General features: G+C 42.8%; 1 protein-coding gene across 1 annotated transcript in view; it reads left to right on the forward strand.

The window, feature by feature from the left end:
- The window catches only part of CSMD2 (CUB and Sushi multiple domains 2), a 544,659-nt gene that overhangs the window by 160,480 nt on the left and 357,545 nt on the right, over nucleotides 1-26,634 (forward strand). Inside the window, exon 5 of the mRNA XM_084652534.1 lies at nucleotides 5,382-5,589. Within this exon, the coding sequence (XP_084508660.1) occupies nucleotides 5,382-5,589 (208 nt within the window). The remainder of the gene's footprint in view (nucleotides 1-5,381; nucleotides 5,590-26,634) is intronic.

Genomic DNA, 26,634 nt, shown 5'->3' on the forward strand with positions numbered 1-26,634 from the left:
TGTGGCCAGAACCCATTCACACACCAAGAATTAAGAAGAGCTCCTGTAGTCTCAATGTACTGGGAAGAAAAAAAATCCTTATGCTTCTCCCCTTATTCCTGATCCCATTTTAGCACCATGGCTGCCCATCTCCAGGAATCAGAGGTAAGACAGACTCATGCCTCTTGCATGGGCCGGGGCCCTTGAAGCTACCCCTGTACCTTTATCTTGGATGAGTTAATATGTAGCAGAGAGGATCCTCTGGGTAAAAAAAAAACCAGAAGAACCAGACATGCAAGGTCAATGGGAATATCATACCTTGAAATTGGAGACTCTGACAAGGTGTGCAAACGCTACATGGGTCAGGGGAAGGGTCAGTGGGCAGCTGGACCATGCTCTATGACACTCGAATCTCAGGGGTAAGGCTGTGAGGGAGGAGCTAAATCGGTGGGGCCTTGCTCAGTTATTGCCTGGCTGAGAGGGAGAGCAGGCTGTTAACCGTCACTGTGGGAGATCAGGTTAGCTGGGGTTGGGGTAGGAGCTGACGAAGATTGGTGCCTGTCAGGGCCTCCCTGGAGTGGGGTAGAGTTGGCCTGTCAGGAGATGATTGTCTCCTTTGGCTGCCGACTCCTGCAGGTTTGCCCGAGCCCAGGTGGGGCGCAAGCATTAGCTTTCTTGGTACTCAGCAGAGCCCGGGAGAGGCAGAGAATCTGCTGAGGGTTGAGCCCAGAAGTGATGGAAGAATTGGTTTCTTCATGTTTATTTTGGCCTTTGGGCACCTTGGACAGGGTGGAGCTTTTACATGGCAGAGCTCGGCGGGGCTAAGACGCCCCAGGCCAAAAGGAGGCTGAGTGGATCAGTTGAAGACTAGGAGGGATATCACTTGAGTCTGGGAGTCTAGCTACTTCTAACCTGAGTGATTGCCCTCACTCACCAGGAAGCTTGCGTTTGTGCGATGCATTCTGCATGTTCGGCTGCCTGGCTGCAGTTGGGTAGCAGATGGCCATGAGAAATAAGAGTTGGCATGAACCAGAGGTTTGTTTTTCCTTTCCTTTTTGCACCTCCATCAGTCAGATGCTGCAAGTCCCAGCCCTGCTGATAGCGGCTTATACTGTCAGCAAGGCTCAGGCCTGAAAGGTTCTGATACTTTCACACTAAGAATTTCCTGTGGAGCAGTATCCCAAACCCTCCTCTCCCACCTCCCCAGAAAAGTGCCTCAACTGCTGCATAAAACACATGAGAATCCCTTTGCTGAGTTTCAGTCTCAAAGGATTTTTATAGCGTTATGCTGGAGTTTTACACACTTGAAAATAGGTGTTTATAATGTAAAGCCTGAGAGCTCCTTGACTAAAGCATCTGAAATGCCATTCTATAATGTGCATTGTAAAGTTAACAGGCTTTTCATAGTGCATTTCATATAAATAGCAAGGCATTTGACAATGCTGTACATACAAAAGTGACACACTGCCACAATGCAAGTCAAATTAATTCTCAGTTTCCTTTATCTTCCTGCCCATGTTTTCTCTTGATCCTCCTCCTTTATTTGCTCTAATAGCTTCTGCTAATAGAGTCTAGTTGTAGAAGAAGATTACGTGTAGCAAACAGCAGTTCCCATTTCCAACCGGTAAATGCCTTCAGCTTTAATGACACATCTGCTTTTTCCATAGGTTTTACTTTCCTATTTTTAAGTAGCATAAGCTCATAGTTCATTCTAGAAGGGCAGCGTGCGTGAATTACTGCATAAGGTTTTACTAAACTCCAGGATGTGTGTGTTCCTATCCCGTCTGCTTGGTTTTAATGCTGATTGCTAATGCCAAGAGGGCAAAGAATTAGGACCAAACATTCAAAGGGACTAACATGCAGCCTCTGAAATTGCACTCCCATTTTTATGCATCTGTTTTTCTGTTCCCCCGAACTGTGGCTCACATGCACAAAATTGCTGTTGGCTGGGCAAATGGAGTAATCATTAAAACTGGCTTTGTCTGTGCCCTTTAGTTTCTTGGGCATCTCCTTATCACATTGCCACAGGCACATAGTAGCCTGTGCTCTGAAATGTGGGCTTTTGGATGGAGAAAACGAGAACAATGAAAAATTGCAGATGCAGTTTTAGTTTCTGAAAATGTGACCCTTAAAGGCAAAACAGTCAATGCTCTTATATAGTATACACGTGTCAAGATCGGGAGCTGCTTGTGGGAGGGAATGTAAGTTTGAAAGCTGTAAACAAAAGGGAAAAATGAATAAATTTTGCTTAATGCTCAACTCAGACATGGGTTCAGAGCTTTGACTCAGATGTGAACTTCATTGGATTTGCATCCTGCTTAGGACAGATTATATTGGAGAAAAGATGTGCTGATGCGGGAAACTGAAGCAGAGGACAGGCAGAATGGGAAAGCGGAGAATGAAAATGGGAGCAGAGAGATGAAGAAAGATTCTGCTGATAGAGTGCACCCTCATAGTATATACAACACCACCTGGCTGTACCAGCTTCTGCAGAGCTCCTCTGTTCCCATGTATGTGGCACAGGCATCTCTTTGGGTTGGAAACCCTTTGTGTTTAACCCAGCTCTCCTTCTGAAGGAAACAATGGCTCAAAGGACAGGAGGGGAAAAAAAATGGTTTCATGCATTTTTGTGAACCCACAAATTCCGTTTGAACTTCACAAGGTTCATCCATCCCTAGCAGACAGCGAGAAGAGGGAGCTACTGAGGATGACTCAAGGTGGCTTAATTAGGAGTAAAGAGTAAGAACTGAGAAAGAGAACTCGGACAGAATGTCAGGAAAGAACTTGATGTATTAGGCTGTGTGGAACTGCTTCCCCCAGGAAGTGGTAGAAGCTCTGTCACTTGGGATGTCTAAAATTAGACTGAACAGATCACTAGTAAGTGTACAATAGGGAATAAGCTTTCGCTCGCAGGCAGATGGACTGGATGACCTAATAGGTCATTGTATCCTGTAACGTCTTTGTATCTTAATGGGTATAGAAAACAAAACAAAAAAAACAAATCCACTGCCAGCTAGTAAAATACAGCCAATTAATATTTTATAGCTATGATGGTACCAATAGGCTATATTTTAATGGTTCTAACATCACAACCCTGAAATACGACTTTAAGTGTGATGGGGGAGAAGAAAAGAAGCTGCATCACTCTTACGGTGTTTTAACTTCAGGTGTGCTCTGAACCATCTCTTTTGTCCCAATCCCTCCACAAACAGTGGCCCCTGTCCTACAATGAGCTCCCATATTGGCAGATCCCAGCATTCAAGCCGAGCTACGTTAGCCTCATTGTGGGACTCCACATGAGTCCAGGGGTTTGCCCATGCAGAGCTCATGGCAGGATCAAGCGCAGTGGATGGTTCTGTAACTCTGGAGTTCAAGGTGTGTCTGTATAGTTGGTGTGTGCAATATATACAGATATCATGATGGAGCGATAGACCACAGTTAAGCTTGTATAAAGGGTCTTAATTTCAGGGAGAGTCATTTATTCTATGTAGGGCCAAAAATTAAAACAACCCCGCCCCCCAAGTTAGGTTTGTAAGTCCAAATTTAGGCATCTGCCCTAGATTTTGAAAAGCCCTGAGCACCCAACATTTCCCATTGCCTTCTTTGGGTGGTGAGGAATTTTCAATCAGGCAGATGCCTAAGGTGTATTTAGGTCGCTGAAATTAGCCACCTGTTTTCAAAAATCTTGACCTATATAAACATTTCCTGTAAAAGTTTTCTTCTTGGAGTGGGGCAAATATCTGACATCAGAGTATTACAAATAATAAATCAACATCCATTAAAGGCAGATGGGATTTTTTAAAAGGATTTAAAGAAAAATATTTACAGGTATTTTAAGAAGACTCAGCAATGTGTGTATGACTACCCAATGCAATCCTATGATTTCATATTGGCGTAACCCCTGTACTATCTTTCCCTCAGCCCCTTCATTGCTCTTGTTTATTGTGTTAAATCTTAGATTGGACGCATGGACAGAGTTTACTATCCTCATCATCTTATCCTGCACTAATGCCCATGGTGTCCAAATACCCACAGTTCTTCAATGCAAGAACTTTGTCTCTTACTGCTCTCTCAATTGCTATGCAGTCCTATGTTGTTAAATACTTTATTAATCATACAAATTCAGTTTTAAAGGTGTTGTGATCCACCAAATATATAAAATGCAACTCTCAATTGCACAGATATCACCACGGGCATCACTGCATAATAGCACAGTTCTCTAAAGCACTGTTTTCCTAGGTGCTGTATACATACCTGTAATAACCGTGTCACATGCTGCTTATTCTGCCTACCTATCTGAGGGTTCTGTTGGCATGAAGAGGAACTTAAGCTTTACTCTTATAGTTATCTTGTCATTATCCTCTGTATAATAGACACCTACATGTCAGAAATCAGTTGTTCTGTAGAGCTGCAGCAGGCCAGCTTCTCATCTAATTCAAATTGGCATAGTTCCACTGAAATCAAGGTAGCTGTGCCAATTGAGACCTCCCTGGGGATCTGGGTGGACGTTTGCAATAACACTGGTTTCTCTGGTGGGTTTGGAGAGGGGTGAGAACCCTGTGAAGTTTGGTGGGTGTTCCCTACTCTAACTTTTCCACCTCTGGAAAGGGTCTTCTGGTTTGGGAGGAAAAGCAGGTATGCCATTGATGTGACACATCCACTTTCTAGTCCACATCTCCATCAAAACTCATGCCAGCCATGTTGGGTCTCTTCTTCCACACCATGGTGAGGAGCACTGGAGTTGTAGAAGCTAGAGGTGTCAGAGGTCTGTTGGATCATGTTTGTTCCACTCCTGCCCCTGGCTACTGCAGGGTTACCCATGGCTACAGAATGATGGAGGCTTGAGTAGCCGGTTTGGGAAATGTAAACATGTCACCTCTCTGTCTTCTGGTGAGAGGCATCTCTTCACATGCCATGCACTTGCTGAATGTTCTAATGCCCATATGTGTCTGATCAATGTGCCAATAAAAAAATCACAGCACTTGAAAAGAAAAAGAACAACAACGAAAAACAAATACCAAAGTATTTTTTTAAGAGTTCAGCCTTGATCTTTGCAGTGCACTCCAATCTCCCCAATCTGGCATTATGTTTTGCATAGTACCTTTTTGATTTATGCTACTCTCTCCAGCCTTGGTTTAGTTATTGTTATGTTCCAATCAATGGCCTTTTAAAATCTCCTTCCCCCGCCGTTTGAGTTTTGGAGACATTATTGATCATGATTTCCCTCCGTTGTCTCAAATGTGGCATATGAGTCATTCCCCCACCCCCTCTCAAAGCCTTAACACATGGAAGGGAAGAAAAAAAAAACCCTCAAGGCTGTGTTGCTCCAATGCCTTGCTGGCATATTTGCATCATGCTCCCTTCCAGCAAAACACCCATGATATGTATTTTCTGCCTTTCAGCCGATGATGCTTGTGGAGGGACGTTACGGGGACAGAGTGGAATTATCTCCAGTCTTCATTATCCCTCAGAGTATGGCAATAATGCAGACTGTACATGGACTATCCTAGCAGAGCCTGGAGACACCATTGCTCTGGTTTTCATGGATTTTCAATTAGAAGATGGATATGACTTTTTAGAAGTCACTGGAACAGAGGGATCCTCACTCTGGTAAGTGAGTGGCTGTATGTCCTTTTATGGCTGTACACGTTTAAGTATATCTGCACATGTATAACTTTAGGTGTGAAATTAACTGCAGCGGGATCCAGTGTGCACTTCACCTCGTACCTAGATGTCACGGTCAGCACTAGCAGTGGTTACAGCCACAATTCGAGATTTTAAAGTACATTGTAATGAAAAATCTCTGCATATATTTTTATGGCTTTAGTTGAGTTTTACAGTGAATGATGTCTGCTTTGAAGCATGGTCTTTCTTAGAGTCCTGTGGTGTGTAGTTGGTTAACTAGATTAAAAACCTGTGGATGTAGAAATCTTGAACTTGCTTTCTGCTCAATTGTTTTCTGATTATTGGTAAATCTACTGCTGACAAGTTAACTTTACTGTTAACGACCCTGTGGCACATGTGCTACTGTTTGATTTGCTTTATATACAGCAGGATGCAGACAGAATTTAAGTATTCCTATTCTCTCGTCCCATTAAGTCTAGTTTGATTACTCCACAAATGTGCATGCTTTGAGAGAACGGGTTTATTTTGTTGGTAAGAAACTTATTCCGCTGCAATCATTTCATTTCTTTTGCTTTCTTCAAGGTAACAATGATGTCTCCACGGTCAGGGCTATGAAATTTCAGGTCGGGGTTCGTAGCATAAATTTGATAGCTGACGTATGAACTAATAGCGTCTAACAAAAAAAAAAATTGCAGGATACCCCATGTTGATGATTTAGGTTTGTTAATGTTTGGGTTCCGCAGTTGATCACATTATAAAGATCTCGTTTGACATTAATAGTGTTTCGCCGGTGGTTGAACCTCTTGAGATTTTTTCAGCTGCATTTTGAATTCCCTTGCTGCTTAGTTGAATGGAATGTAAAAAGGAGGAGCCCAGTGTGCTCACTGTGTGAGGTCTTGTGTACACGACGAAGACTTCATGGTTCAGTTATGCCGGCAAAGCCATCTAGTGGAGGCCCAGCATGTGCTGACAATAGGAATTATTTTCAGAGTGTGGTTAAACTGGCAATCCAAACAACGTAAACTGTACAGGCAAAAGGTCTCTGGCTGGTGTAAGCTGCAGCTATATCTGTGTGTGTGTGTGTGTGAGAGAGAGAGAGAGAGCGAGCGTTTGAACATAGATATGTCAATTACAGCTGTGGGGTTTTTTGTGGGTTTTTTTTTTAAACACTCTTAAGGGACATAGCTATGCTAGGAAAACATTGTAGCATACACTAGGCTTCAGATGCATGTGTAACAAATGAAGATGGACACATGGTGAAAGCTCCAGATCCCATCACCTCCTATCTCCAATGGAAGTTCAAGTCTGGAATCTAGTTCTGTAGCTGGTTCTTACTTTGGATTCAGGGTGTTGGGGGCGGCCCGTTACAGAAATTTTGCAGAGGTTTGGACTGAGATCTGAGCTTTGTGGTTCAGGCCCATCTTTAGTGCTAAGAGAATTATCTTTTGTGTGGTTTGAAAACAAGACATGTAAGCTCCTGTAAATATAAAAAGAAAAGGAGTACTTGTGGCACCTTAGAGGCTAACCAATTTATTTGAGCATAAGCTTTTGTGAGCTACAGCTCACTTCATCGAATGCATTCAGTGGAAAATACAGTGTGGAGATTTATATACATAGAGAACATGAAACAATGGGTGTTACCATACACACTGTAACCAAAGTGATCACTTAAGGTGAGCTATTACCAGCAGGAGAGCCGGGGGTGGGGTGGGGGGGAACCTTTTGTAGCGATGATCAAGGTGGGCCATTTCCAGCAGTTGACAAGAATGACTGAGGAATAGTGGGGAGTGGGGAGGGACTTTCTTGTCAGCTGATGGAAATGGCCCACCTTGATTAATACTACAAAAGGTTCTCCCTTCACCCCCCCTCCCCGCCCCGCTCTCCTGCTGGTAATAGCTCACCTTACCTGATCACTTTGGTTACAGTGTGTATGGTAACACCCATTGTTTCATGTTCTCTATGTATATAAATCTCCACACTGTATTTTCCACTGAATGCATCCGATGAAGTGAGCTGTAGCTCACGAAAGCTTAGGCTCAAATAAATTGGTTAGTCTCTAAGGTGCCACAAGTCCTCCTTTTCCTTTTGCGAATACAGACTAACACGGCTGCTACTTTGAAACCTGTAAATATAAACTATTTGATTTTGCGTTCTCCTCTGAGAATAATTGAAAGAGAAATAAGCATCATCATAGAAGAGAGGAGTGGAAGGAAGGAGATCTTCACTGTTTTCCTTCCCAGTTTTGGAAAGCATTAGAATAAAAGTGATGCTTAAGGAAGATTCATTTAAGGAGTAGGGCCATTAAATTATGAGGTTTGTCATAGCCCACTGGGCCACTCATAAGAGAGAGAGAGCTCCATCTGTGAGTTGCAAAGGCTGGGGCGCTGGAACAATTTGTAAACTGGGGGCACTGAGAGCCATTGAACCAAACTGTAAATGCTGTATATAATGGAATCCAGTTCAAGCCAGGGGGTGCGGCAGGACCCCTATTTCCAACATCTGTGTGCAGAGATGCAGTGGTTTGGTTCTCTGGTGACTTGAGATTTTCTCATTGGATTCCCTTGGTGATAAATAAGTTAGCTCAATATCCTCATGCTTGCTTAGACACTGTACCTCTCTACTTGTCAAGGCCTGAATATGGGGCACAGTGTGCAAGGCCCCCAAAAGAGGAGGGGAGAAACATTACTCATGCAAGAGACTTAAAATGCCGTGGGCTTCATCTCTTTAGTGCAGCTGATTCCTCCTGCATCCTCAGAACTGTGATTGTTATTTTGGGTGTAAATAATTTCTCAAAAAGTGTGTGTTGGGGGCCACACACCAAATATGTGTGGAATGGAGGTCACTTTGCCACTAAAATGAGTGGGGTCTTGTGAAACGAGGGGCACCTGAGAGATGTGTTGAGCACTCTTCCAGAGGCTGCAGAGTTATCTGAGGCATTGGAAATGGCAACAGGGTAGAGAACCAGGTCCAGGTGGAAGGAGCAGATGAGAGAATTAATCTGAGTCAGTTTCAGAGTTGTAAAGCATTTTTGCAGAACCATTATTTCCTGCACCTGAACAAAAGGCTGGTGGATTGATGGGCAGAGATAGAAATCATAAGGGATACCCAGTATTGGAAACAGCTGGTAATAGGAGAGCTGAAGATAAGGAGGGCAGAGTTTAAATGAGAGGTTACTGTGGAGGTTCTTCACGGCCAAAACAACTCACCACTGCAGTTGCTATAGAGGAGAACAATGCAGGGAACATCAATTCAATATACAAAAGGTCAGACTAGATGGCCCCAAACAGTCATTCCCACACAGCCTTCTCCTCCACACCCCTGAGTCCCTCAGCTCTTGTAGGCAGTCAAGTGCTCAGTGCCTGGTGGGTTCATGTACTGCTTTCTGCTCACTCAACAAGGAGTTAAAACTTGTAGCTACTGATTGATGGAGACGACTGTTCTTTGGGACCCCTCCCTGTCTCAGGAAGGGGAAGAATTAAATGTCTAAAATAATTAAAGAAATAACCTGGGATTACCAGATATAAGATTAAATTACGATGATTTACAAGGGTCCTGTCACTGCTACAATACCTGAAGAAGAGCCTGGCGTAAGCTCGAAAGCTTGTCTTTTTCGCCAACAGAGGTTGGCCCAATAAAAGATCTTACCTTACCCACCTTGTCTCATTAACATTCATTTATGTAATTTATACTTGCCTGGCAAATATGGGGGATTAAGATTAATATTAGGTAGCGGCCATTTATTATGTACCAGTTGTTTACTGTTCCCCAGGACACCTTTGAAAATTAGATGTAGGTGTTTTATGAGCAAACTGTTTTAATTAGCATACATTAATATTTTAAGGCACTCTTACTTCTTAGCTATTCGGCACTTCATGAAGGATCAGTAGGCTGTGCGATACAGCAGGGCTGGAAGTTATCGGGTGGACTCTGAAGACAAACATTCTTCAACTTGTGCGTGTTGCTTCCTGAAAGTAAAACCACACTTGTTTGGGGAAACCTATGTTAAAACCAAATGATAACAGGGAATGCATTCACAATCCATAGACACACATTTTCAAAGCATCTAAGTGACTTAGGCTCACAGTTGCCAAAATCCCTTTTGAAAATGGGACTTCGGTGCTTTCGAAAATGTTACCCCAACATTTACTTCTTCAGGGGTGAGACTCACCCCCAAGCAGAAGGCCCACACGTGGACTGTGCTCTGCTGAGGACGTCAAAATAGGTGGTACATATCCAGTGACTCTCTTCCCTCAGTGGACTGCCATTGGGGTTTAGTTTAAAGACCAACACTATGAGCTGTGTCCAGTGGATCGGCCGCTACAGCAGGACACTCAAGACCCTCTGAACTTGTGCAGGTGTGAATTTCACTCTTAAGAGTCCATGGCAAGGTTTGTTTTCCAAGGCGCATTCTTCACTCCTCCTATATTTGTGAAATACACACAGGCAAGATTTATAGGCTCCAGTCAATTTGAGGGACCCAGTTTAGTATTCTCCAGAAGCAAACTTGTCAATTCCATAGGCAGAATTACAGAGTCTTTTTTAAATTTCACTTTTCAAAGCTGGCTGTCGCTACCCTGAGCCTGGTAATTAAATTCAGATGACTCATTTTTTCCCATTTTTAAATAATTTTTGCCTGTGGGGAAAAACTGAAGCTCATATCTCCTCTTTAAATATGTTGATATAATTCAGCTTGAAAATATTGCTAGAAACCCCTTCTTCTTTCTTTTTTTTAATTTGCTTTATGAAAACCTAGTTTTAATTATTGGTAATGTGGCAGATAAACTCCTGGCCAAATAAACCATTACATCTAAGTACCTCGCAACTACAATGTTTCATTTAATAAGTATTATAAACTGTTTTAATCAAGTCCAGGAATGCATTCAAATAAACAAAATCCAATCTAGCCCACTCTCCCACAGAATCACTCATGTCTCGTTCAAGCTACAGAATATTACAATGAAAAAATGAACAAGAGCACCAAGCCATGCAAATTATGAGAGTTTGGTTCGGGCCGGTGCCATTACTGCTATCTTCCTCCAAGAATGGATTGAGCTACACATCTAGAGCCAAATTCTGCAGCACTCAGGCATTGAAAGGCAGCACAAAGGTGCTAACCATTGTACCAGAGAATAGATTTGAGACTCTGTGGGGCAGACTGCATTTCTTACCCGTTCCGCCCTGGGTTGAGGTTCTGCCGAAGAGTGGGGGAGAGCAAATTTAAATCACTCAAGGGCTTTGGTGCAAGTCCACCTTCTGCAATTTATGCTCACAGTGCATGTCTGTAGGAAATGCTTTGAAAGTGAATGTGAGCTACATCTCTCTTAACAAGAATATAATTTAGCTCAGTTGGCTAAGTTGGCCTAGGAAGGATGGTCCCATGACTAAGACACTGGCCTGGCACTTGTGAGATTTAGATTCTCTACTTTGCTGCAGACTGTATGTGCCTTTGGACATGTTACTCAATCTCGCTGCCTCTGTCCCCCATCTGTAAAATGGGGATAATGCTTCTTTCCCCCACTCTTATCTCTGTAATGTCTGCTGAGATTGTAATATATAGGGTGGTGACTGTGTCATGCTATACATCTGGGCAGCGCCCAGCACAATGAGGCCTCTGTGCACTGCTGACATACAGCTAACCAGGAATAACAATGAGGAAAACCGTGGAGTAATACAAGTTAATAAAAGGATACGTCAGTTTTACTATGTTTTAGATGTCATGAAGGAGTGAATGGGAGCCGATAATCTTCTGGGAAGGTTCTTGCAAGTTAACGATGACGCTTGCTGAGTTCTAACACTAAACTAACTCTGATTAATTTTTAATAGGCAAAGTGCTTGGACTGACTAAATATCTTGAGGGGGAGACAAGTACTTTATGCTGCTTTCCCACACAACCAAAAAAAGTCATCTATAGGTAGAAAATCTGGAGGGAAACACATTAGAATCAGGCTGTTTTTTGACTGGGAGAAGAATTAAATCCAAACTTTTCAGGGACAAGACGGTAAAGACAGGAGATATAAATTGCTAGTGTCTATTGGTTGTATCACAATGTGCTTAGGCTGCTCAGGTGAGATCGGGGCTCCATTGCGCGAGGTGGAATACAAACACGTAGCAAGGAAAGAGGCCACACATCAAAATGCTTACAGACAAAATAGACAAAGTATGGAAGAAAGTAAGTATTATCCCATTTTACAGATGAGGACTGAAGCCCAAAGACAGACAGCTTCTATTAGATGGTAAGCTGTTTGGGGCAGAGATTGTCTTTTTGTTCTGTGTTTGTCCTGGGGCCTAGCACAAAGGCGTGCTGATCCATGACTTGGGTTCCTAGAGGAGATGGTAATATAAATAATGAATAATATCAACAGAATGTGTATTGTCCAGTGTGTGACAATACAAGCATCATCTGCGTGCCCCCCTCTGCTGCTTTGTGAGAAGCACCTGTAGCAGTGAAAGAGGATGCTACCGATTTTGTGCCTTTCTGCAGAGTCTGCTAGCAATGGTGCCACTTAGTGCCAAATTGTATCCTGAATCTGAATTTGAACGTAGATTTCCCTAGAACCAAATGACTTGTCACTCCATGCCAATTCATTTCAATGATGAAGCTGTATTCCCATCCCCTCCAAAAGGAATTAGTGTTATTTAAAAAACAAAACACTAACGTTCATTTGTTTGACTGCAGCATGCTGTCTGGAATGCTGTGATGTTGATTCAGTATTTCTTGATTGATTGTGTGTCTCTTACGGGCCTAATCTTCAGCTGAGAATTAGCCCTGAGATGTAAGGAGTTTTGAAATGTTCATTATGAAAGATAAACTCCTTTTTTTAAAACGACATTAGGTAAGTGGACTTCCTAGATTGTGAGAACTCAGGAAGGCAAGAAAGTGTAATAACCCAGACTGGAATTCAGCCGGAAGGATGCATCCTTACTGTCCCCCTCCTATTGCTGCAAAAAGTAGTGTGTGTTCTTGTGGAGCGAAATTCATCCCTGTATGGAAGAGCAGCAAAAAGCATATGCACCACTCAAGTCCCACATGAGCACTCTAAATAGGATGCAAGTGGCACATAGCCCTTGGGTTAGTTTTCTGTACAGGGTAAATCTAATTATAAGTCATCAGGACATTAGGTTTAGGTCCCATATGAAAATCAGAACCTCCGATAGCACAGCACCTCTTAGTGCCATGCTGGGGAATCGCATAATACTGACTCACAAGGATGCTAGGCAGGCGAGTGGAGCTCTCTCTTTTTTTTTTTAGCATAAGAAACAGATTCAGGTGCTTACATCGAGAGGTCCTGAGCCCAGTGCTCACAAGGACGATGTAAGAAATGGACATTCTGATACAATTGTAGTGAAAAGCCATCGGTGGTTTTTTCTCAGAAATATTACGCTGGTAGAGTTTTGAGTATTTGCAATTGAAATTTTTAATCAAACGTCATTAAATAATGATGATTACATGAGTAATAAATATACTATAATAATTTTAAAATGCATGCAATTGTTTAATGTAGCTGCTCTTGGCCATTTGGAAGATGAATATAGTGTTTAAAAGTGTGATATGTTTTAATAGATTGGTTTTTTTATAATATTAGCTGATCATCATTAAACATTTATACAAAACAAAAGTTTCCTGAATGATCAATTTTTACAACTATTCTATCCCTGGAATGTGAATCTGTCACAGTTGCTGTAGTTAATTATTGCTTTACAGCCAAATGTTATTCCCTCTAATGGTTACAAACTGCTTCTGATTTTAGTGCTTAAAGCTCATATAGCTTGGTGGGAGAATCAGAGATTTCTACTTTTCATATCTAGGTAGAAAAAGAGTCTTATATTCTGTGGCAAAGTTAAAAATAAATCTGCCAATTTCTTTGAACTTTTGAGAGCAGTTGTGTATTTGGGGAAATAATGAGGTCAGTAAACTCAACAGAGAAACCAAACCTGAAACTGCTTTGGGAATTCAAAAAATGTTTGGTAAATGTTATTATTTTGTTTAAAATGATATATTGTATTAATAAATAAATACATTAACATATACTTTTAAACAAAATATAAATTGTATTATATTTATTGATTTTACGTTAATAAATTTATTTAGAATTATATATTAATTTTGGCCTGGTTTTGAACATATTTTGTTGGTTTGAGAGAATGGTCCAGTGACTAGCTTTGCCACCCACCTGCTGTGTCACTTCACCTCTCTGTACCTTTCTTTCCCCTTCCACCCTCTGTCTATCTAGATTGTAAACTTTTCAGGGCAGGGATTCTCTCTTACCATATGTATGTACAGTGCCCAGTGCAATGAGATCGAGATCTCACCGAGAGGGTAGGAGGCACTATACAAACCATATTGTTATGGGTTTGGCAAAACCTCCCTGAAGGCTTTCATTTAGAGAGGTAGGTATATAGACACTGACTGTGTATAGTGCTTTTCATGTGTGGATCTCGGTGCATTGTACAAATCTGTGGGTAAGTATCATACTTAGATTTACTATAGATTCATAGTTGATAAAGCCAGAAGCATTGTAATCACCTAGTGTGACCTCTTGTATAACAGAAGTCCTAGATATTCTCTGAATTAATTCCTGTTTGAACTAGAACAGATTTTTTAAAAAAATCTAATCTTGATTTAAAAATTGCAGGAGATTGAGAATCCACCACAACTCTTGGGAAGTTATTCCAATGGTTAATTAGCCTCACTGATTTTTTTTTAAAAAAAGTACTTTATTTTTGTCTGAATTTATAACTGAAAAAGTCTTGTGATGAAACCACTGGACTAGGTCATGAGTGCTGAGTTCAATTCCCACCTCTGCCAGGCTCCCTCAACCAGTCTGTGCTTCAGTTTTGTGTCTGCAAACTGGGGATTGTAATTCTTCTGTGCTAACAGGGAAGTTGTGAGATGTCACTCATTAACGTGGTAAACAAAAAACATGTGAACTTACCGAAGTACCTGGTTCTTTATGAAATGTTCTCTAATTTAAACACTCAACTCCAGTGGTGACGCAAAAGAACTATATGAGAAACTAGCAGCCCGGACATGTGGGGCCAGAGGGCACAGGGCAAGCCTTGCTTCTGTTAACCCAGTGCGAGGAGCACCCTGGATATCTCCTTCCATAGAGCAGGATGCAGATGGTCTGGTGCACTGAAATAACACACACATCCAAGTAACATCCGGGCCCTGGAAGGGTGCAATGACATGATAAGGCATAACGGCTTCCCAAGGAGTTGTTATGATATGTCTGCTAAAAGGCTGAATGTATAAGTAATTGTGTTCTATGACATGGCATAACTTATGTCAGCTATCTAATATGTAAGCTGCACTATATTGCTGTGAGATGCCAGCATTGAAAGGAGTGTGGTGACTGCTTTTAATTCGGATTTTTCTGTCCCATGTGAGTCAGGGTAGCTGAAAAGGCTAAAAATAAACTCTGTAAGGCAAAACATCACATTCACTGTCTGTAGCTCCTGTCTTTTAAGGGAGTCTATGTTCTACAAGCATGGATGCTCACAAAACCCCAGTAGGATGTGATGGTCACCAGGTGATAGGCAAACGGAGGTGCAGAAGCTTGTGACTTGCGCAATTGTACTTGAGCCAGTGGTGTACTGGGAAGACAATCCAGAAGTTCCGAACCCTTGGCTTCTTCTCTAACAAGCATACCCTACGCCCTCCTCGGAGCTGGGCATGGAGCCCACGAGTCCTGATTCCCAGAGCCCAACTCAAACTACAGACAAAACTTTATAACACAAAATGTTTAAGTGTCCTTTCTTCAGTCCCCCACCTCCCTTCAGAGAGTTGGGGGAATTAGGAATTCTTTTCTAATCTCATAATGGCTGCGGCCATGACAAAACCAGAATGGGATGTTGAATCCCTGCTGTGTTTCAGGTATTCAGGATGAGGAAGTTGGGCATCTTAGGTACCTTGCAGCCCTTAGGTATATAAAAATCTTCTGCTTAGTTTGATGCGTTGGCTAAAATTTCTTAACAGGATCCTCCTCCTCCTCCTCCTCCCACTCCCAGAATTGTCCTGTGGACAGTGGGTGGAATACATGCCTTTTCCCTGCCCTACCCCCACCTCATATGTATCATATTGCCTCTATATAAATGCATGGTATGCCCACATCACGAATATGGCATGCAGATGTGGTTGCCTCATCTCAAAAAAGATATATTGGAATTGGAAAAGGTACAGAAAAGGCCAACAAAAATGATTAGGGGTATGGAACAACTTCCACATGAGGAGAGATTAATAAGACTGGGACTCTTGAGCTTGGAAAAGAGACTACTAAGGGGGGATATGATAGAGGTCTATAAAATCGTGACTGGTGTGGAGAAAGTAAATAAGGAAGTGTTATTTACTCCCGATAACACAAGAACTAGGGGTCACCAAATGAAATTAATAGGCAGCAGGTTTAAATCAAACAAAAGGAAGTATTTCTTCACACAATGCACAGTCAACCTGTGGAACTCTTTGCCAGATGATGTTGTGAAGGCCAAGACTATAACTGGGTAAGTTCACAGTGGATAGGTCCATCAATGGCTATTAGCCAGGATGGGCAGGGATGCTAAACCATGTTAACTGGTGTATAATATTATCTGACTGGTTCTCCAGTATCAAATCTGCTTTTTGCTCACCTCTGATATCAGACATTCAAAACCACTGAATGGGCTAGTTCAATACTACATGTCATGGTCTACCCAGCAAACTGAGAAGAGCACAGTACCTGTTCTTCAGAGGGTGGGTGCTTACAGTTTCATTTCATGATGATACTTAGATTGCAAACTCTTTGGGTCAACCACACTCTTTGTTGTTGTTGTTCTGTGTCTGTACAGTGCCTAGCACAATGGGGTCCTAGTGTCCCTGACTAGAGCTCCTAAGTATAATAAATGATGATGAGGATTCATAGCCATTCGTATTGCTGTTTTACATAGCTACTTGTAATGAATTGCAAGTTTTATTTGCATGGTTTATTTAATTGCATGGTTTATTTTCTTATGTCTGCAAGTGCTTTCTGATCCCCGACTTCCAACTTCCGGGCTTTCTAGAGAGAGTTTGCATTTGAGCTCTCTCTCAGGACCTGATCCAAATTCCAATGGAATGACGTTTGGCTTCACTGGTCTTTGGATCAGCTCCTTAGTTAAGCAGATAGCCCACTGCCTGTTGAAGTGTTTCTCTCTTTTCTATCACTGCTGCAGCTCAACTGCCCTAATCCTCCATTGCCCTGCACTTTGCGTAGTTGTTTTACACCAGAGGAGAGTGTGTTTAAGAATGCTTCCAGTTGCCAGTGGTTTGCACCGACTTTGCGTTCACTCTGCATTAGTGTGAATGATTACACGAGGTGCGGGTCAGCAGAGGATTAGGCCTACTGGTGTATTTTCATTTCATTTCAGTTTCCTAGCTAGTTGCCAGTCGCAACAGAGAGGCTGTAAACGATACAGCCCTATCGCTGGGTAACAATGGCTTACACCTATCTATTGTGCTTTCCTTGGGATTTGTCCTACCAGTGGTTACTTTTATTTGAAAGTTGACAACCGTTCTATCGTCCCGCTGCATGCAAGAGGCAGAAAACTTGAGATTAGTTATTGTGCTCCTTGAAATAACCTATTTCATCATGGGTTGAAGCCCAGATAATGCAAGTGTGAAAGTTTCCCTTTTTTGTGCAGTGAATTAGGTTTAAGAGCCAGTTAAATAACAGATACTTTTATCTGTAATATTTGGATGCTTTTCTTCCCTGGTCCTATTTTTCAGAGGACTGGGAATGAATAAAAAGTGTATGTGCGGTGGCTTTTTTTAATCCACTGTTTAAATGTCAGCTACATCTTCATCAGGGTGTGAAAACAGATTTCCTTATTCAGTTTGTGCACTTTTTAATTTTTTTAAAGAGCTCAGTAATGTTTAAAACTGGAAACAAATACTCTACAGATGGCTTTTTATTTTAGCGGTGATATATAAGTTGTTTCTTGCATGGCAAATCAATGTCTCCTAGCAAGCCCCCCCTCCCTTTTTTTAATCTTAGAATTTATATTCTGCAGAGATACAGCACCTTTCATTTAAGGATCTCAGAGCACTTTATAGAAATTAAAAAACTGGTCAGAAAAAATGGATATGTTTGATATTTTGAGGAAGAATAAGGAACATTTTCTGTGATTTTTTTTTTATTAAAGGGATTCTTCCCCCTTCCCCCCCACAACACACTCATCTTTTTACCAACCACTTTATTTACAACCCCTTTGTGAATCGGGTGAGTATTATTATACCCAGCTCCCAGGTGGGTAAATGGAGCAGTGGAGAGAGGCTGTGATCGCTGGGTAACACTTCCTATCATCCTGAACTCAAGACAAGTGATTCTCCATTGCTTTGAACCTCGTTCACTCATTCACACCAGTGCAAAGCAGGTATAAAATAGGCTGTCAGATCAGAATGGTAACATTTTACATTCTCATTGCCCTAGTATAAATAACCACAAATGATACAAAGCAATGGAGAATTAGACCCAAGGGAATTATTTTGGGGCTTGTCTATACACACAAGTTGTAACATTCTAACTATACCATTATAGATGGTACAACTTCCCTTAATGTGGACACAGTTATACTGGGAAGGGGAATAAGCTATACAGTTGTCTAAGGTATCTTTATATCAGTATAACTGTGTCTACACTATGCTTGTACTGGTATAACTGTATTGGTAGAAAATCACATCCCAACTGACATTGTTATGTGTAGATCAGGCATCTCTTGGGGGCCATCTGGGGTCAGTCCCAAGGGGCAGAGTTTTCTCCCTTTGATTTCAGGTGTAAAGGTAACGTTTACCACATCAGTATGCTTGTCTCTTGGAACCCCTAGGGTGAAGTAAATGAATGTTCCTCACTGCAGCATTCACAGATAAATCTGTGCTTTGATATGGAAAATTTAGTGTCATTTGCTGTAGGGGCCATAACAGTGCAGCTCTTTTCAGCTGCCTTAGTCTCATGTTATACCTTTCTTTCCTGTCTCTCTCAGATATTTCTACAGGTAGGCAGTTTCCAGTGGAATAAGCTCCAAAGCCGATAGGTGTTCCCCATATTCCAGGCTGCATTGGTTAATGTTTGTTTAGCACCTTGGAAGCCTAGAGTGGTATCTGATCGTATGCTCTTGCCTTCTCGGTGTTAAGTACCATGCACACCCATGCTGGCAGAGAAGGGCACTGGGGGACAGCATTTCTCCCATCAGAGGAGGAAGATCCCTCAATTTGTGTGAGCATGGGGAGAAGTTCACTCTACGCAGAGATCCTGCGCAAGGCCTGTGCATCATTTAAGTACCACTTAAGCCCAAACTCATAGGCATCATGTCGGTTCTGTTTGTGCCAGAGTGACTTTCGCTAGTTATGTTTCAGAGTAACAGCCGTGTTAGTCTGTATTTGCAAAAAGAAAAGGAGGACTTGTGGCACCTTAGAGACTAACCAATTTATTTGAGCATAAGCTTTTGTGAGCTACAGCTCACTTCATCGGATGCATACTGTGGAAACTGCAGAAGACATTATATACACAGAGACCATGAAACAATACCTCCTCCCATCCCACTCTCCTGCTGGTAATAGCTTATCTAAAGTGATCACTCTCCTTACAATGTGTATGATAATCAAGTTGGGCCATTTCCAGCACAAATCCAGGAGTATTGTTTCATGCTCTCTGTGTATATAATGTCTTCTGCAGTTTCCACAGTATGCATTCGATGAAGTGAGCTGTAGCTCACGAAAGCTTATGGTCAAATAAATTGGTTAGTCTCTAAGGTGCCACAAGTACTCCTTTTCGCTAGTTAGTGTATCTTTCAGGTTGAATTGCACCAGGCGGGGGCGCTGTCTGTTAAGAGTTCAAAAAACTCAGGAAGACTGACTGGAAATAGAAACGTTATTTTACTGTTATGATTTTCTTCAATCTCATGATTTTCACTGATTTTTTTGGGGGGTGGGGGTCTGTGTTGTGATTTTTGGACTCTGGGTCCGTGGAACTGCCCCTATCTGGAGAGACAGTCAGGAGGGCTGTCTGAAGTGAAGACTTCTCCGGGCCTGCAGCCAGCTTTGGAAATGCTAGTGACTTACCGCGCAGGCAGGGCTGTGCTATCATGTGAGGTTCCCTCTTTGTCTCTGGCAGGCATGCGTCAACTCGCTGGGATGATCCCGCCTCTGCCACTTGCTGGGCTGTGCTTTGGCCCTTGTTCTTCAGATTGCAGATTCATGTTAAAATAGGAATTGCAGGTCAGTGAACTGAACTCTCCGCAGTGGGAGGTAGCTGGCACGGCTCTTGTGCGTGTTCGTTCTACTGGCTGCGGTTTGGAGTTGGAGTTCATCTAAAACGCTCCCCCCCGGGTGGATCTCATGCAGCTGAGCTTTCTCATCTCAATACAGAAGCCAAGTTGGGAGGACGAAGAGCGTGATAACTTAGGGTATTTTATGGGCTGGGTTTAATATTGTCTGTCTTCATGTCGGCCTACTGCACTATATAAATAATAATAATAAAAAATGGAACTCTACAAGAGTTTTGCCCAAGTAAGCATTGCAGGATCAAGTTTGAATGGAGAGTGGGGGGAGGCTTCACAACAATCCCTTTGAGTGTCGGTCCACAGAGGGGCCTTAAGGCCCAGGAGGTATAAAGCCCAAATCTTGCAAAGATTTAGGCATGTGCTTAATTTTAAGCCTATGAGCAGTGACCCATGGAACTGCTGCACATGATTAAAATTAAGCATATGGCTTAATCTATGTAGGATCAGGACCTAAGTGGTTTGCCCAGGGTCGCATGGTGAGACTAATGCCTGGCTATTAATAGAACTCGGGAACATTGTCTCCTGGCCCGTTGTTCCCACTGTTAGAGCAATTGCATTCTGATATTGTTGCTGTGCTACTTAAACTTATCAATAGCAAAACGGGCCAGATTCGCTCAGCTAGTCCATACGTTTGGCCAAACTTCACGTTGACTCCTTGGTAACATGAGGTCACTTCCCTTCTGTGAACGCGGCTCTTGGAAACCCATTCCTTCCCCGATTAGCTTCTAAACTCTCTGATTTGCTTTTGTTTTTCCAAAGTTGTTGAGCCCTTGCAGCTCCCAGTGATTTCATCTGGACTGCAGGGTTCCTCCTGCTTCTGAAAGCCCAGCCCTGTCCAACTCGTTTGCCAGGAGCATGGCAGAGAGAGAGAGACTTTTGTAACAAATTACAATGAAAGGGCCCCTTGACCTCTCCCGCTTTGTTTCATGCAATAAAACATGATTAGATTTCTTATACCATTTCCTGACTAATCTTATTTTCCCATGCATTAATATGATTAATTCCATTTGCCTGATGGTAGAGGGCATTCCTATGAATATTCAGGCAATTTTCACAGCCTAAAAACATCTTCTCTCATGGTTTACAAGCTACACTAATCATCCTTTAATTGTCTTTATCGTCTTACTTTGTCCCTCTTTCATTTAATTGACACAATGCTCACCTCCCCTAAGCACAGAGAGCCCTGAATAACTAAGGTAGCTGTTTGGTGGACAGTGTCTGTGTGGGAAGGAGACTGCAGGACATGAAGAGGGACCTGCAGGCTTTCCAACAAGCAGAAATTAGCTTTCAGAAATCCCTGTCAGATAGCTGGAATGGTTGCTCCCTTCCTCTTCCCCCCCAAAGAAGAGGACAAGCTAAAGCTTGCTTCTAAAAATGTTGTTACTCACAGGCTAAAGAGAGGTCTCAGCAAGATTGCTCTTGTGTACAAACTTGGGTAAGACAAATCTTTGGATGGAAATGGGGCTACAAAGTGAGCAGTGGCTTAGTGATGAAGGGAAGACATGCTGAACAGGATTCTCCACTGCCTTGTACCTTGTGCAGGATTTTACATTTGGGCAACATGGGTGTAAACCACTATGATACTGATTTAGGCTGGGGGTGGCATTTCAGACCCATTTTGTACCAGTATAAATGACTACACAGTCTGCAAGCTGATGGAGAACCAGGACCTCTTTGTACGTATGGGGGGCCTGATCCTCTGCTGTTGTAGTTTGGCATTAGTCCATCAAAGTCAATGGGGCTGTGCCAGTTTGCACCAGATGAGGATCTGACCACCTAGGACTTTGAGTTATTCTTGATGGGGCAGGAATCACATCATAATCCCTGAGTCATTTAAGGTGAGAGAGAGTTCCCAGCCCAGCCCACGGCTCAGCCTTTGGGTATAAATTTGGGATAGCTCTTTCTTGGTTAAGGCTGGTTCATGTCATCTGTACATGAGTCTCATAGAAGGGAACACTGTGATAATCTCGTCTGCCCTGCTATATAACACAGGTCCAAAACAATTCCTGTTTGGATGAGAGTAGATTCCGGCCATTTTACAGTTTTTATATTTAATGAATTTTGCATGTTTAATTTTGTTTTCCTCTCTTGGTTTGTTACAGCTCTTCCTCGTATGAAAGGATAGGAGGATGCCGCTTTACATGTGTTCTGGCCCTGTAGCTTTTCTTCCTGTGCCTTAGTTGGAAGTCACAACTAATTGATTCAGTTTGGGGCTAATTCGCATCGCTATTGTTTGTTTAAATTCATTTTAAATGTCAGATGCTAATGTATATCATGTACCATGATTAAGTCCAAACTCCAAACTCTCCTCTAATTTCCATAGCATGTTAATTCATGAGGGGGAGAAGAATTGCATTTACCATGCCTTCCACAGGCTGAAATTATGGAGACGTGCCATTAATTTTCTGGCAGAATCTCTCAAGTCTCATTTCTTATTCATATACATCTGTCCCATCTGAGCTTTACAAGTGCATGGAAGCCAAGGAGGACGTAGCTGCAGAGTGTCTGCAGGAGAGCTTTATTTATCGTTGTTGCAGTAATCATAGGGCGGTGCATGAGTGTATTATTTTGAGCGCTTTAAACAGAACTCCATGTTGATGTCCAGGGCAGTCCTGCACTTAGGATGGAAGAATCCCATGCACCGCTACAGAATAGGGACTGAGCAGCTAGGCAGAAGTTCTGCAGGTTATAGTGGATGAGAAGCTGAATATGAGGAAACCGTGTGTCCTTGTTGCCAAGAAGGCTAACGGCATTTTGGGCTGTATACGTAGGAGCATTCCCAGTAGATCGAGGGACGTGATCATTCCCTTCTGTTCGGCATTGGTGAGGTCTCATCTGGAGTACTGTGTCCAGTTTTGGGCCTCACACTATAAGAAGGATGTGGAAAAATTGGAAAGAGTCCAGCAAAGGGCAACAAAAATGATTAGGGGGCTGGAGCACGATTGATGAGGAGAGGCTGAGGGAACTGGGATTATTTAGTCTGCAGAAGAGAAGAATGAGGGGGGATTTGATAGCTGCTTTCAACTACCTGAAGGGGGTTCCAAAGAAGATGAATCTAGACTGTTCTCAGTGGTGGCAGTTGACAGAACAAGGAGCAATGGTCTCAAGTTGCAATGGGGGAGGTCTAGGTTGGATATTAGGAAAAAACTATTTCACTAGGAGGGTGGTGAAGCACTGGAATGGGTTACCTAGGAAGGTGGTGGAATCTCCATCCTTAGAAGTTTTTACAGCTCGACTTGACAAAGCCCTGGCTGGGATGATTTAGTTGGGGTTGGTCCTGCTTTGAGCAGGGGGTTGGACTAGATTCCTCCTGAGGTCCCTTCCAACCCTGATATTCTAGGATTCTATATTGTAACACTGACTTGGGGCCAGCTGTCCACTGAAGTCTCTTCTATATCAACGGTAGTTGGGTCAGAGTCATAAAAAGCAGCAAGTTGGCAGCAGACTAGCCTCTAGATAGGGGAGGTCGTGCGTTTGAGACATTAGACTGAGCCTCAAGAGATATGGGTTCAATTCCTGGCTCTGCCCATATTTGCCATGGGATGTCACTTAATTTCTCCTCTTCTGCTTGTATATATGTAAATCAATGCAGGGGGCTGGACTTGATGACTTCTTGCGGTCCCTTCCAGCCCTACTTTTCTATTCTGTGTTCTAGCCCTTTAGCACCTCCTTTGTCTGTCTTGTCTAGTCAGGGTGTAATCAAATGGGATTTGACAACTGGAGGGCATGTCAGAACAGAAGCCAGTAGTGCTAGTGAGGTCAGAGCAAAAGATGGCCTTCTGCCTCCACGTGCCTCTGATATAGCTACGGGGCTGTGCATATACCAGGGATAGGCAAATCAGTCCAGAACAGAATAAGAGCATGTTCTTGCTGTTCACTTCCCATGCTCCTACAACAAACCTTTCCCCTCTGTAATAGCGAACTATTCTGCCTGCTCATTCTGGTTCAGCTGGGAGTTAGAAATGCCAGCGTATTAATGGGATCGTTGGGTTGAGTTGGGAGACCTGTGAACCAATTCTTGGCTCTACCGCTGACCTGTATGAGCCTGTGGCCAAGTCTTCTCTGTGCCTCAGTTTCCCCTCCCACTTTGCTTAGCGTGTAAGCTCTTTGGGGGCAAGGGCTGTCTCTTACTTGGTGTTTGCTCAGTACCCAGCACAACAGAGCCCTGACCTCAGCTGAGCTTTCTCGGGCACTCCCATAATATAAATAGTAAGACCAAGAGAGAGTCTATTCTTTTTGTGATTTTGGTCAATATCAGTAGAACATTTGGTCATGATACCAACTTCTCCTCCCACCAAACTATTGTCTTCTGAGGGTCTTCCAATGCTAGTGTAGGCTGCATGTCTCTAATCCTGTGGAGCTATTGTCCCAGCTGAGTGTCTTCCCTTAGATGGCCTCCACCTGAAATGGAAAGAGAGATTTTTTTAAATTTTGTTTTAGGTTTCAGAGAAAGACAGGGTCAGAAATTACTCCTAAATTAAGTATCCTCAAAGAAGCAGGAAGCAGGAAGGGGTATGAGATGGGAGGACAAATAAGGAACATTTCGGTGCTGAAAGAACTAGAAACATTAATTAAACGTATCAGATGCAAAGCCCTCTACTGTAGAAGCCATGAAACAAAGGCGCGTGTTATCGTAGCCATCTCTGCAACAGTACAGAGAGAGAGAGACACTTTTGAGATTAAGGATGGGAAAAAGTATGTTTGGAGCCAGTCCATTGTCCTTATTTCAAGATATTTTTAATAGGTTTGTGTTTTCTCTAGCCAGTCTTTTGAAGTTTAACTTGACAAATACGCTGTAAATTAGGGAGGGCTTTTGTCCTTGAGTAACAACCTTTCAGGTGGAGTGAGAAATTATTCATCTGCTGCTGCTGTTGATTTATTTCAGGCCTGAGCTGCTATTTCTTTTAAAAGGAATAAATTCTGCTAATGATCAACCTGTTTGGAGGGCAGGGTTTTGCTCCACTGTACGTCTCGGAGTTATGGCTCTGGAAAAGTCCGTGGTTCATAAGAGAAAAGTCCCAGTCATATAAACAGGAGAAATAAAACAGTTATTCAAGGTGAGAGAAGGGCTTGCCATCTGTACTGCCCTTATGGAGTCACTGTTAGTTTATTATTATGGCAGCACCTAGAGACCCCACATGGCAAGAGACCGTGAAGAGCCTGCACTCGAAGATGACAAGACAGTCAAAGGATGGGACTGGAGAAAGAGAGTAACATCACACAAGAATTTTGTCAGACCCAAGAACTAGACCCTGGTCTATGGAGTCATAGCCCAGTTCCCTCACCACAAAGCATCTTTCCTCTCTTCGTTGAAAGATTATAGAGCTGGCTTGCAACTGAACTTTTCTGGCCACACTTGTTTTCTCTTCTTCCTTTGTTGACCCCTCTTGGTATGTGATCAGTTCATGCTTCCTTTTTCTTGACAGTAACATGGGGACCTGTTGCTGATTCAAACAAATGTCTTCAGCACTTCAATATCCAGAAGCAAGCTTCCCCCCCCCACATCTAGAAATGGGCACTGAAGCAAATTGCCAGACTGGAAAAAACCCTCCATGCTTTGTGGGAGTCTGAATCCATTTCTAAGGGTTGAGTCTAAGCCCTTTCTCTACAATGAGCCGATCCAAACACCTCCCAAAATTATACCACCAAGCAGCAGGACAGTGAAAGGTGGGTTGGCAAGGTGGAGGACCAGGTGTGTTTAATAAAATTCAATCTTATTTCAGCAGGTGGCAAATGGACACTGATATGCTTCAGTGATTAGGAGGTATTTCCCATCTCTCCCTGGTACTCACATCCCTCTTGACCAACATGTATACAGCTCTTATCAATGCTCTTTGTGGTTTAGTTGCTCCTTAATGTAAACCTCTCAACTCCAAATCTCTAAGCCCCTCTCAAATGCTCAGTTGTAATGTGACCTCCCAGCACTGCGGGCAGCAAAGGGAGAAGCTGGTTTTCTGATTCACATGGACCACAGTCTGTTTGCTGCTTTTTTCTGGTGGTTTTTCTGATGATGTTTGAGCTCTCTAATGCCACAAAGTTTATGGTCTTCATTCTAATAGGCAGCATTGGTCTTTAAAGATCTCCTTGAATGCCAGACTTCACTGGGACATGTGTGTCCTCTCATTTTGTGGCTTTCATCTTGAACTTTGCTGTGACAGGCAGGGCTCTCCCCGTGGATGGTACTGTTGGGAGGTAAATAATATCTTTTTCCCCAGTGGATTCTGGCAGCAAAAGAAAGAGCAGGAGCTAACGGTATGAGAGAGCTCTCAAAGGTTATATCCAGAATCCAGAAATAATAACAGGTTAGCGTTAGAACAGGCATTTTGATTCAGCTTTCACAGATGTCACATCAGGTCAGGGTAAGGCAGGCTGCATTCTGCAGTGAGTATTTGTGGGATGGACACTGAACACAAAAGGTAGGCATGGTGGCTGGGGCCACATTTGTGTGTCTAAGCTGGATCAAGCATCACAGCAAATCTCTGGTATTGTTGTCATGGTAATTCCCGCAGTGAAAAAATGATTCTAGTTCTGAATAAATATTAGAAGGTTGAGGCAAAGTCAGGGAAGCCTTGGGAAATGAAGCTAAAATGGACAGTCTGTCCTTAACTCAGCATTGCCCAAAGAGTGGGGCCCCTTGAACAGTGTGGGGCTGAAGGATTTGCTGAGTGAGATGTGGATAGGCCTTTCACTTGGGCTTCGGAACTTCAGCATTCATTAGAAAGAAGTCAGCAGCTGCTAGGC

The sequence above is a fragment of the Lepidochelys olivacea genome, assembly GCF_965140295.1.
Source record: "Lepidochelys olivacea isolate rLepOli2 genome assembly, chromosome: 19".
In the NCBI taxonomy this organism is placed as follows: Eukaryota; Metazoa; Chordata; order Testudines; family Cheloniidae; genus Lepidochelys; species Lepidochelys olivacea.